The sequence below is a fragment of the Panthera uncia genome, assembly GCF_023721935.1.
Source record: "Panthera uncia isolate 11264 chromosome E2 unlocalized genomic scaffold, Puncia_PCG_1.0 HiC_scaffold_19, whole genome shotgun sequence".
NCBI classification, from domain to species: Eukaryota; Metazoa; Chordata; class Mammalia; order Carnivora; family Felidae; genus Panthera; species Panthera uncia.
In genome coordinates, this window is record NW_026057588.1 from 31154054 (window position 1) to 31168179 (window position 14126).

The 14126-nt window shown below is 37.4% G+C and overlaps 1 protein-coding gene across 1 annotated transcript in view; it reads right to left on the reverse strand.

The window, feature by feature from the left end:
* The window catches only part of NUDT21 (nudix hydrolase 21), a 15253-nt gene continuing 1127 nt past the window's right edge, over positions 1 to 14126 (reverse strand). The window contains exons 2-7 of the mRNA XM_049622046.1: positions 12354 to 12554; positions 11386 to 11449; positions 6488 to 6577; positions 2363 to 2438; positions 1623 to 1737; positions 1 to 340 (exon numbers count right to left, since the gene is read on the reverse strand). Coding sequence (XP_049478003.1) covers positions 319 to 340; positions 1623 to 1737; positions 2363 to 2438; positions 6488 to 6577; positions 11386 to 11449; positions 12354 to 12554 — 568 coding nt within the window. The 3' untranslated portion in view covers positions 1 to 318. The remainder of the gene's footprint in view (positions 341 to 1622; positions 1738 to 2362; positions 2439 to 6487; positions 6578 to 11385; positions 11450 to 12353; positions 12555 to 14126) is intronic.

Below are 14126 nucleotides of genomic sequence, written 5' to 3' on the forward strand. Positions count from 1 at the left end.
TGTAAGAATTTTCCAAGTTTAATGTGAAAAACAAAAATACAAATAGAAAGAAGTCCATACTCTTTAATGTTGTACAAAAAGTAGGAGTAGAACCAAAAGTAAATTAAACTTTATCACATTTGTTTACACCACTATCTAGTTCTTCATATTAACTTTACTATTCAAACAGAAAGTAGGTAGCAATTTAGGGATTGGGGACGAGATAAAAAACAAAACAAAACAAAACCAAAAAAAACCTTGTCTACCATGTTTATTCTACAATGTGTTATAGCTGTGCTCACAGAGACGGCTTCTTTTACTTCTCCACTGTGCAGGAATTCAGTTGTATATAAAATTGAACCTGAATTTTAGAAAGAACAATATCTTTATTAAAAACAGCATAATTTACAAAGTTTTTTACCTTAGATGATGATAAAGAAATGTGAACATTTCTGCCCTCCTTTGACATTATTGGCATTTTCTATACTGAGACATACTTTTCTCTCACCTGTCTGATCTTACACATTAAATAAGTGTTGTTAAATACTTACAACTAAAAACAAAATTTAAGAGTGTACATTTGATTAATTATCCACTAACAAGTTCCTTGTGGGAAGGAAAATTTTTATGCCTCATGGTACTCTGCCATTCAGCACAGTTCCTGATACCTGGTAAGTGATGTCAGGGCTCTTTTTCCTATGTCATACTTCAACTTTTAACCCATCATCAGACCAAGAGGAGCAATAGATAAAGTTTGATTCATGTAACAAAATAGAAAGACCAATTTCCTAATCAACAAGGTTTCACAGAAAGCCAAAATCACTACTGGAAATGTTTTTGAACGAATATTTATGTCAGCATTTGCCAGGCGCCTAGCACTATTGTTAAGCACTTCAGATGCATCATTTGACTCACTCCTCACAATTCTATGAAGTGGGGACTACCACCCTGATTTACAGGTGAAGAAACAAGCAAACAGTAGTTTGTCCAAGGTCACACTGCCAGAAGTTATTAAAGGTAGAATTCAAATCCAAACACTGCCCTCAGAATCTATATTCTTAGGCACCACATTGTTCTGCGATCCCTATCCATAGAAGGCTCCTCAAACAGTACAAGCCAACTTTTTTTTTTAATGCACTTATCACTCTACCTGCCGAAAGAAACACAAAAAACCTCCATGTATGTCAAAATTCAAGACTTAATCCCACATACCCAATAGGCCTAACTATAGCAGGCTTTGAAGACGAAAGAGAACATATTACACCAAGAGATTCAATTCTCCACATTTTTATACAGATAACTTCCCTGGTTTTTATTATACACTGCTGACTGCCATTTTACCATCTCTTCTTTGAATGAAGACTTCAATCTTAACAGTAAAAACAAAATAAATCAGATTTGGGGACGAGCACTGCTGGTACACTTCTGGTATTTACAAGAATGTCATGCTGCAACTTGAGGAGTCTGGGGACACTTTTTAGTCAGTCATATTTACTCTATGGCTTGTACATGAACTATGAATCCATCTACGTGTTAGTTTCCTTAAAAACCAAAATTCATAATTACCCCTTCTCAACCAGCTCAGAATATTTTAAATCTGGCAATTCAGACTAATCAGCCACAGAATGTTCAACTTTCTATACCTGCTCAGAAGCTGAGGGAGACTGGAAATGATGGGTCCATATCCTGGTGCATTGTCATATAATTCAAACAATGGTGCAGCTACAAGCTTGTAATTTTTAGGGACTGCAAACAAGGCTAAAATAAAATAAAACAGTATTCATTTTCTGTAAATTCTTATACAATCACTGCTTCTACTTCATTCATAAATTCATCACTCACTGGTTTTACATTTGAGAAACTTTTGAGGAAAAAGGTAATTCTCATTAACACATTTTTTGGTTGTATCTTCTGGGCAAAGTTCATAGTTCATGTTGCTAACAAGTAAGAGCACCTTAGAAGTGCTGGCCCTGGGAACAAGGAGAAGAGCAGAGCCTCGGGTTTATAATTTATTAATTCCATTTTTAAGACATGGAATAAGTATTTGTTAAAATGTACAACAGATCTAAATATGGTATTAAAAAAAATCAGTTCATCGATCATCTAAAATTTTCAGTTTGTTACAATGTGAGTATCAATAGAGTTATTTCAAAATGCCACCAAATGGCACTTTATGCTCTAGTTAAATTTACTTTCCCCCCTATAGCATGACTGGCACACATATAAGAAAAACTAGTGAATTCTGTACAAACATAGTATGTGCTTTTATTTTCAGAATAAATCCAAAATTTTAAGGAACGTGGAGAAAACACCAATAGAAGTATTCTTGAAATTACTCTACAAAAGTTTTTAGGTGGGTGCTTTCGAAAACAAACTAACTTACCTTTCTCTTGAAGTTGAACCAAAAACAACTTCTTATGTTCCTTAGGTTTTGTAATATGTGCAGGAATATACGGATACTAAAATAGCAAAAGAGAAGAATTTGTATTTGCCAAGACATCCCTTAATCAACTCCATACCTTTATTTATCAACTTCTTCCATTTAATATCTTACGATCAAATATCAACCTTTAGAGACTAAGTTCTCATAATCCCAACACAATTTTACTTAACATGTATCCTGTGGTTTCAATTATTTCTTTATATGTTTATTTCCCAATACAATGTATACTGTTGGGAGAACTAGAACCCCTTCTAGTCTGGCCTTTACCAAAACCTAGTACCTAACAGATGTTCTAATAGACAAATGCTTAATAAACACAACATAATAAGTAGAAAACCATTCAAGTCAATTAAATATGCAGTCGTAGGATTTACAGCTTGAGAAATTTACAACCCAATGAAGTCTGACATTAAGTACTGTTCTAATAAAAGTTGTTTTAAAAAAAAAAATCACTAAGTTCAATTTTCTAGAATTCTGATGTGGACACATTTGCTATATTAAAAGTTTAAATATGGCCCGTGAGGCATTTGACAAGATGCTCCTCCCCCAATGATGCCACACACACACCGGATGCACGCTTCAGGAACACGAGACGAGCAGTGGAAGGGGAGTCCTATCAGCTGGAGAGAATCAAGTTGCTTGTGAAAATGCAGAAAATATTTTGGAGAACTTAAGAGATTCTAAAGAAAATTAGAGAGGGGAGGCTACAATCTCAGAAAGAATTTTGACAGAGCAAATTTTAAAAGTCTGGGATACAGATCTCTCCTGCACCTCCCCATAATACATTCAGAAAAATCTACTTTGGCTTTGGGAGTTGTATTTGAGGGCAGGGCAATTGAAAAATGCTGAAAACAGATATAAGGGGAGAGTAGGATAAAACAGAGGCAGCCAAAAGAAGGTAATATCCCCCACATTTAATGTAAGAACTTACACTGAGAAGCTAAAGGTCTTTCCCAAGATTACACAAGTAAGTAGTGACATCAGGATTCAACCTCATCTATTCAACCATCATCACACCATAAAAGCCTGTTACTTCCCACTATGCTACCCCTCACTGGATTATCTCAGTATTCCAGTCAGAATAATTACACAGCACAGCCATCCCTAAAGTATGATGAACGAAGACAACCATCCCAGGCTTTGGAGGCTCCCTACATGATCATGAAAACCAGGCACTGGCAGTAACAAACAAAAAGGTAAGTAGTAGTTTGAATAGCACAGGCTATGGGAGACCTGTGGTTCACATAAAACAGAAGCTCCCACACCATGACCAAACCAAAGTGACTGGCATTAATTACCCCAATTTTCTTCTACTTATGGCTACATGTTCCTTTTCTTTTAAACCTTTCTTCTCCAGTCTTCCTCTTGGTGTTTATTTTAAGCCAAGGGCACTTTATACAAAAAGACAGGGAGACGGTGTCATGCTCTTTTCCCACTGACACCTAACCACTATCCCAAGTGTATTAAATAAACATGTAACACCTACACACAACACCTGCGTTACACCTCATGGTAGCAGAGCCAACCCTAGGGTTCAGTGAATTAAAGTAACTGTCCTAGCACTTCGGTAGGGGAGATGAGGGCATTTAGAAAGTAGCCTGGAAAACTTTTATTACTGAGCTTCCAGTTCGATCAAAGAATGTTCAAGAAACCATAAAAAGTTTACAATAATTGTTTCATGTATCTTTGGACCAGAACTTCACTATTTCCAGATAGCGGATACTTTCTTAATAAGGCCGGGACAATCCTCAGGGAGTGAGTACTAGCACCAGCTTCCACAGCGCCTTATCTTCCTATCCTTCAGCTATACTAGAGAGTCAGAAGGAAGAGGACAGACACAATAACCTAATCTTTACTTGGTTGGTATTTTGTATGATTCTTAACCTGGAACACCACATAATGCAAAGAAGGTATCCAAGTCATAGAGCCTTGTCTACAGGATTCAGGATCAGAGGCTCTCATCAGTTAAAGGTGAGAAAACTTGGACATCAGTACCATCATCAATCATTACAATGGATTAAAACACAACACATGTATTTAAATCCATGAGGTCATATGACACTTTAAAAGGTCAATGAAACACACTTTTTGTGCCCCTCATCACCCACCTCAGATCCCATCCCACTTCAGATTTCAGGGCAGCTGTGTTGGGAAGTGCTAGAAAGCTCCCAGCTTGCTGCCACTGTCTCAGTCTCTGCTTTTCAGCCTCAAAGCATTTCCAAAGCCCCCAAAAATCAACCAATGCTCAGACTCAACATGAAAGTGCAAGGGAGTTAATTTAACCCCTATCCAATGGGGTATGAATCTCCAGTCTTCCATCCTTCTAATGGAACAATTTGGTACATTCCACATGGTTCCTCACAGTCCTCAGCAGGATCCAGTTGCCCAGTTATAATAAAATCAATTATGTGCCCTTCTTTTTTTGACTATTGCTGTTTCTGGTTGCCCTCTCCCATCAGTCTATTGCTTTCTGGGATCACTTCCCAAACAAAATGTCTGTACCCAAGTCTTTGTCTTATTCTTTCTCTTGAATAACATCTTTGGAGGATACTAATAAATTCATTCATTCTTATGAAAAGACGCATCTATTCTTTCCTATACAAACTATACCTCACGGTAACCAAATAGTTGATGAGAGAAGTTTTCCTTAATAAAACTACCACAACCGTAATGAAACCCAAAAAACTATTATCAATGAGCCACTAACATTACAGAAAGAGACAACCAGACATTAAAAAACTTCTGATGGAAGTGCACGATACCATCGGTGGCAGCCATCCTCCAAGATGACCCCCACGGTCTCCCGGTATCCACACCTTTGTGCAGTGCCCTCCTACAACGTACCATGTTGGCTTGTGCAACCAATAGCATACAGAAGTAAGTGATGGTATGACACTGTCAAGATCAGGTTATAATAGACCACAACTTCCTCCTTGAGCACTCTCTCTGTCACTATCTCTATATCGGATCTCAAGCTCTAGTGGAAGCCCGCTGCCTTACTGGGAGTTACACTGTGGAGACGCTCTCACAGTAACAGAGAGGCCTAGGGTCAACACCCAACAAGGAACTGAAGCCTTCAGTCCAACAGTCCAGGAGGAGAGGCCCGCTGACAAACACATGTGTGAACCTGGGATTAGATCCTTCAGCCTGAGTCCAGCCTGGAGGGGATGCAATCCCACTGACAACCTGACCATAACTTCATGAGACCATGAGCCAGAACTACACAGCTAAGCAGCTCCCAGATGCCTGAACCTGAGAAATGAAGATAACGAATGTTTGCTGTTTTAAGCTGCTAAGTTTGGGGATCATTTATTATGCAGCAATAAACAATATACTGCCTATGGTAAGTAAGCCTTGCACTCCCTCATCAGCCAAATCCAGCCTCTTGATCTAACTACCAGTTTACAGCACAGAAGCCAAAGAGCTACATGTTCAAGGACAACAGGCAGATGCAATCAGCAATGGAAACACAAAAGACTTTAAATAGCTTGCTTTCATTAACAAATAAATTACAAGGAAAAAAAGAAGTAGGAAACCAACCAGCCAAAAGAGATTTAAGAGACTATCCTAATTTAAACAAATTAGAAAACAAAATAAAAATAAAACTTGAAACTAGTCAAGGGATATACATATTTAATGAGCTCATGGAATAATTTATTAATGTGAGAATGTGTATTGTGGTCGTGTTTTTAAAAAGACCCTTGTGTTTTAGAAATACATACTGAAATATTTACATTCCAAATGATACCTAGGATTTGTTCCAAAATAATCCAAGGTGAGAGCAGGGGAAATGGGGTTGCAGGTGAAGTCTGACCATGAGTTGCTAACTGTTAACCTGTGGATGACAGGTAATGGGATTCATGTATTTTCACTATTCCTTCTACTTTTGTATGTTTGAAATTTTCCTTTAAAAGAACAAATGCTTGGCTTTTTCATTTTTTATCTAAATTAAGGAGAGAGAAAAGAAAATTTCAAGTCAAATTCTACTACACTCTTTTCAAATGGCTAGAATTAAATTCGTTTTCTACTTACCCAAATGCCCAGCAAATGTAAATGAGCACTGACCTGAGGAGGTTCAAAATTTGGTCTCCACCAGTTACCAATGCAGTCATCAATGACCCAGTCTTGCAGGACTCCATCTTGACGACCCAGGATCTGTTAAAAAGAAATAAGACACCCAATAAACAATCCATTTATATCCTTCTTTTGTGAAAATATAGATTTCCTCTTTATGACTTTTTATCTAATATTACCTGTGTCACTTGGCCCAAGACATACACTATTAGTTCCAAAATGGCAATCTAGCATCAACATAACTATACAGGACCAACGAATCTGTTGTTACATCCTGACCACACATGGAAAACCAAAGGTGATGAATTACTTACATCAGCTAATGCCATACATACAACAGTGTTTCCAGAATCAAGCTGAGGCTTATGTAAATCACCCACCTACCTAAATTATAGAAAAAAGTGTTCCAAATTCACAATTCTCATTTTTATAAATCTGTGCAGCATTACATTAGACTTAAGTTATTTTAATCAAAATCACACTCCATACATTTTTATTGGTCGAACATGGTTCTACAAGGTTTACCATGAGAAGTTCCCTGTCCCACTTTCCCAATTTCCACTGGCTACAACTTTCAACTCTTAGCTGTTTTCCAATACTTGCCTCTATTTTTACAAGCATTCCCCTTGTTTTTAAATAAACTGTTTAAGTTTCAGAGGGTTGCTGGAGAGAAGGTAGGCAGGATGATGGGATAAATGGGTGATGGGTTATTATTGTTGTAATGAGCAACTGATGGATCACTAACTTCTATTCCTGAAACTAATATTATACTACATGTTAGTCACAATTTAAAAACTTGAAACAAACGAACAAAAAACTGCTCCAGATTTACTGAAAAAAAAAAAATGCAAAGATGCTACAGACTTCCTATATATCCCATACCCGGTTTCCCCTATTATTAACATCTCATAATAGGACAGGACGTTTGTTACAACTAAGGAACCAATACTGATACTTTATAATCAACTGGAAGCCCATACTTTATTGCGATATCCTTAGTTTTTAACTAATGTCCTTTTCTAGTCCCAGAATCTCCTCTAAGCTACTACATTTAAATTATGCACAATTTTTCCCATAGACTGTAACAGTTTCTCAAAGTTTCCTTGTTTTTGATGATCTTCACAGTTTTAAGGAACACTGATCAGATATTTTGCAAAATGCTCAATTAGACTGGGATTATAGATTTTGGGAAGTTTGGAGAGGAAGACCACAGAGCTAAAGTACCATTCTCATCACATCACATCAGGGCACGTTCTATCGGGAGGACTTTTCACTGATGTTAATCTTTTTTTTAAAAAAAAATTTTTTTTTTTAACGTTTATTTATTTTTGAGACAGAGAGAGACAGAGCACGAACGGGGGAGGGTCAGAGAGAGAGGGAGACACAGAATCTGAAACAGGTTCCAGGCTCTGAGCAGTCAGCACAGAGCCCGACGCGGGGCTCGAACTCACATACCGCGAGATCGTGACCTGAGCCGAAGTCGGACGCTCAACCGACTGAGCCACCCAGGTGCCCCTCACTGATGTTAATCTTGATCACCCGACTGAGGTAGTGTTTATCAGGATTCTCCACTACATTTACACTTTCAATGCATTCTTTTTGGCATTTTTTGATTACCTTATTATGTTTTTATAAACCTAAAGAAAAAAAACCATTAACACCCTCTACTGTGGGTGAGAATTTGGATCTCAAAAATTACATCCTCCATTCATACTTTCTCCTCCACCATTTGATTAAGTTTATATTCAGTACTTAAATTACTGTAACTAGGTGAATCAGACACACCAGAGTGTTTAGTAAACCGTAATTACATTTTGTTACTACGCAACTAACCTTTTCTTTCAGAGTTAATAACTATCTCATATATCCCTATCATTCACTATCACTACTTCATCTCCACATTCTCCCAAGAATTTAAATTTTTCTCAAAACATCAAATTTTCTATCACTTTCATTTTTTCCTAAGACACTTTTGTTTTGTTTTGGAGAGAGAGAGAGAGAGAGCACACACACACAACTGGGGGAGAGGAGCAGAGGGAGGGAGAAGAAGAGAGAGAGAATCCCAAGCAGGCTCCACATCTAGCTTGGAGCCCAATGCAGGGCTCAATCCCATGACCCCAGGGTCATGACCTGAGCCAAAATCGAAAGTCCGACATCACTCAACCAACTGATCCACCCTGGCGCCCCACTGACAGACTTTCTATATCCTCCACCACTCTGTAGATGCTCTCAGCCCTGCCTCACAGTTGGAGGCCTAGGACTTCCCTTTTCCTCTTTCCTGTGTTGTTAGATCCTCTCTATATTCTGAATACTGTATCTTCTTAGTTTTTTTTCTTTCATTTTGGTGGTGAACACCCTCCCAGGAAGCTCCCGGGAGTTTCCTGGGAAAAGGTACAAGAGATATATGTCTGGAAACTGTAGGTCTAGAAATAAATTTTTTACCTGCACATTTGATTTATGGTTTGATTAGACAGAAAATTCTATGACAGAAATCATGTTCTCTCAGAATTACAAAGGCATGTTCCCAGACCTTTTAACTTCAGTGTTATTTCTAGGAAGACAATACCATTTCTAATTTTGATGCTTTGGATTTAATTCCTGTCTCTCCTCCCCTCCCCAACTTTGGAAGTTTTTAGGATCTTCTCTTTATCCTTACATACTTAAAATTTCAGGAGCGCCTGGGTGGCTCAGTTGGTTGAGCATCTGACTCGATTTTGGCTCAGGTCATGATCCTGGGGTCATGGGATCGAGACCTGTGTTGGGCTCTGCACTGAGCATGGACCCTGCTTAAGATTATCTCTCTCTTCCCTCCCCCACCATCCCTCTATTCTGCCCACATGCTCTCTCTCTCTAAAATAAAAAAAATAAAATTTCATGATGATATGCCTTTGCATGGATCTTTTAACATTCATTATAGAGGGAAGGCCAATAGGTCTTTTTTAATCTGAAAACTCATGTTATTTGCGTTTGGGAAATTTTCTTGAGTTATTGTTTTGCTATTCCTCCTTTGTTCTATTTATCTATAATCTATTCTGGTCCTTCTAGAATGACCCACTAATTTTGTCTTTTCTTACCTTTTCATTCTACTTTCTAGATTTTGCCAATTCAATCTTTTAACCCTCTACTGAATTTTTTGTTTCTGCTAACATTTTAATATCATGGGTTCTTTCTTGTTGGCTGAATAGTCTTTTTTATGGCACAGTGTTCCACACATGAGCTATCTCCTTTCATCACACCAAAAATACGAGTCATAATTTTGTTGCTGAGTTTTCTGTTTCTGTTGACTTTCATTTGCTTCTTTTACTCTCTTTCTTCTTAAGACACTTTCTCCAAAAGCCTGGCTCACAATTAGGGGTAAACCAATTAAGATGCTTAACTATCACCCCTCTGTGATAGGATCACACTGTTCTTTGGGAAGATTCTCAAATACTATCATCTGGAGGGTTGTTTGTTTTGGACTGGCCACTTTCTCCAGAAACAAAACCTCCAACCTTCAGCCCAGGGTATGTATGTAAGCCTAGTTGTCACCATTTTATGAGTCTAGTAGAAGTCTAGAAGTCTCACTACTGAGGATGTAAACTCTCACTTATTCTCATCTCCTCTACTTTTTCAATGCTTAGTGTTCTCTGAGTGAATAGCTACTGACAATCAATCACCAGCTAGTCTTTGTCTAACTGTACAGAGTGGGGAAGATGACCTAGATATAGAAATATGTCCTATACAAACTGTCAATCAACCCAGTTTTCAGTCCATGCATGCCCCCACTTTCATGGGCACCTGGCACTTCCAATCCTTCAACCTTTTGCTCTGTAGTGCTAGGTCCTGGACTACATTCCTGTTGAGAGTTTCTGCTAAGACAGATGTGACTTGCCCATCTGCTTTCTAGCTCCTAAAATTTCTTTTTCGCTTTTGTCTCATCTTACACTCCTTCAATCCTACTGACTTTATATCTTAAATAAAAAAACAAAAACTCTTTACTTCCTTTTTGGTGGAGTTTTGAGAAGGAGCTGAGCTAAGCAACTAGGTCCAATCAACCACACATGAATGGAAGTCTAAGCACAGCACAATATTTAAAAGTTACAATGCACTAGAAAAAATACTGGAAAGATAAACCAGTAGGTCAAAGTGGTAGAATTACAGGTGATTTTAGCTTTGTTTCTCCTTCTGCTTTTCTGTATCTGCCAAGGTTTTGGCACAAAACATATATTAGTTTTGCAATTAAAGAGGGAAGGACTGCATGCTAAAAAGTGAAAACAACCTGCAATCTCAAAATCTCGAGCATCTATATACATTTGGCCCCTAGTCTTTAGAGGCAGACATTAGAGTGCTTTTAAAAGGTGGCACAATTTGAGTGAAGGTTAAAAGATAAAAGTGCAAAAACGAAAATAGGTATTTAACAGTAATCATTCTCTTGTCAAAACCCTATAGCGGTCTACACTGGAATAATACTACATTCAAATCTCTAGCCACATGACATACTAGCTATAAACATCAAGCAAGTTACTTGAACCTCTGGGCCCAGTATCCCAATGGGTAAAATGGGATTAATAATAGTACTTCCTCCAAGGGCTATTGTGATGGTTGAAGGAGTTATTGCATGTAAAGCACTCAGAACAGTGCCTAGCACAATAAGTACTCAATAAATGTTGGCTTTTATTAACCATTATTGTTACAACAACATTACAACAACAAAAAAAGTTAAGATAAAGCACAAGATCAACTTGCAGAAATTAAACATTGTAGTAACACTGTTGTTTATGTTTTATTTATTGAAAACTATTCAAAATAAATTTATCCTTTCCACAAGAGATAAAAAGCCTAATTATCCATTAAGTTGGTGGTATTCAGGGCAAGAATCAAACTGCAAAAGTGGTTAAATGGAAAAATACCTCTGTCATTAAGCGTTTTAGTCCTTCAACTTCATCTTCTCCAGGGTTAAGTTCACCACCAGGTCTGTATAAAAGTTAAGAATTTCAGCTTTCAACTTAATACAATTTTAGGGTAACAGGAAGAAAAAAAAATAATGCTTAATTTCTATCATGTAACTGAATAACACATATTTCAATGTTGGCTAAGGCAATCAAAGCAAACAAATGTAAAGGGAGGGGAAAGAATGTGCTAGAAAGTTGAATTCATTGTATTAAGTCACCAGACTAACAGTACACAAACCCTAGTTTTAAACAAACAAAACGTGTAACATAACAAATATAACTGCTGGCCATGAGTCCATCCCAATCTCTTCTCTCTGGAAGCTATCTGGTGAAAATGGATTCTAGAAACGCCCAGAGAGGCAGTGGACCACATTCTTTAGGTCTGAAAAATGGGACATTCGCCCAGAGAGGCAGTGGACCACATTCTTTAGGTCTGAAAAATGGGACATTTTTCAAGAATTCCTATCTAAGGATTTGACCTTTTTGGTATAATCTGGTCAAATAGTTGTGGGCTAAATGTATAATACTGAGAGATTTATAAGTTTAAATGATAAAACTAAATAGTTATCTATAAATATGTAAGTCATTTTAAGAAAAATAAACACTATTCATCCTAAGAAAGAAATAATATCAATTGTTCTTTGTAATGCTACAATGATACCTAGAAATTGAATTTGGACTTATTTGCTGTACAGGGCTTCTATCAGGCTCAATTATTAGCAATATACAGACACATGCAGATTTCTAATTAGGCAATAAATGAGCACTACCCTGGAGGAAAATGACTTATGAATTCCTCTTTCTGAAGACTCCATTAACAGTAGTGTTTGCGGAAATAAATGACTAAGGTCTAAAACTGTATTCCAAAGCTGCATAAAACAGCAATCCTAAAAGTTGTCTTGCTGTTAATTTCCAGTGACACTTACAATTTGAAGAAAGTTGTGCCCAGCTGCAGCAGTAACACATGTGGTAGCCGGTGTTCATGGACAATCAGAACCCCTTCTACGGTCCTTCTCATTCCAATTTTATCAAATTCCTCCCTCATGCGCTGAAATCTGGCTGCAACAGAGCTGTCCTTCTCATAGAGGGGCTCTTTTGTACCAAAAGTATAATTGGTAAGAGGGTACCTGTGATCCAAAGACAAACATCTCATGTGAGAACTGAAGACAATAATTTACCATGACAGATTCCAACCACGGATAAAGAAACTATGGTATAAAAGTGTATATGTTGTACTCAGAGACACAGGATTTGTCCAAAGTTACAAGGCTAGTTAATGTGACAGCAAAGATTAGAATCCAGCTCTCTGGACTATAAAGTCAGAGCTTCCATTAGATCAAGCTGCTACCCACACTTGAACTTTCAACTATAGACAACACCATCCTTAAGGCCCTCAAATGCTTAGAGAAGTGGCCACCTGGATGTCTGATACTCCCCTGATTTTTTATCACAGCTGCCATACTACTATTGACAACCTAGCTAATGCTCCCTAGGACTCCTCTACCAATCTAATCAGAAATTCTATTAACTATAGGTGTTAAAGACTAATACCTATTTTTCTACAAGATGAGCCACTACTTTCCATCATCTCTTCAGTTAGCAAAGCAGGGACTTCTCCATTGTACACCAAGCATTATGCCCAGTGCCTGATACAAAGTAGGCATTTATGCAATATTTCCTAAAATAAAGTATATTGTGGGGAAGAGGACTTGTTTTCAAGTTAGATTATAATGCACCCTGGTGAAATGAGTTCACATCAGTGATTTTTTTTTTTTGAATACTGTATTTATACAGGAGAGGAAACGTTCTGTAAATTCATCAACCCACAACTTTTTAAAAATTTTTTAATGTTTATGTTTAAGAGAGAGAGAGAGCACAAGCAGAGAAGGATCAAAGAAAGAGGAAGACACAGAAAACTGAAGCAGGCTCCAGGTTCTGAGCTGTGAGCACAGAGTCTGACACAGGGCTTGAACTCAAGAGCCCTGAGACCACGACTTTGGCCACAAAGTTGGACACTTAAACTGAATGAGCCACCCAGGCATCCCCATCAACCCATAACTTTAATGGGGCAAAAATAAAAACATTTCACCAAGTTAATTCTACGTAGTAATTCGATGCAAATTGGTCCAGGAATAAAGTTAACTCAAGAGAAAACCGTGAGCCCTAGCTCTAATTACCAAAGTAATCCAGAAGCTGTGCTTTCACATGAAAAGAAAAAAAAAAATTACCTTTTCCACTTCATGGAAATCTTATGAAGATGTTTTGAAGAAGAGATATGAAATTAAACTGCTATTATGCTAATGTAATAGCTAGAGATATTAGCTTGTACATACACCACTATCTACCTACAGATTTAATAAACCTAACATTTTTATTATCTAACTTTCCAAGCCAGCACCTGTTTTGCCAAATAAAAACAATAACAACCACCATCTTTTCCATTTCAAATCACTGTTGAAGGGAATAAGTTCATTTATTTGAATGTAAAATAGAGAAACACTTAAAGTTTCTCATGGAAACACCAGTATCAGTAAATTCTTGTACCTTATAAATACTGACCAGTATAAACTGGCTCCTTTCCTCCATTAGGGTCAGCACCACGGTGGGTCACAAACTCTAAGATATTATTTAAAGCAAAAAAAAAAAAAAAAAAAAGAAAGAAAGAAAGAAAGAAAGAAAAGAAAAAGGATATTCTGACA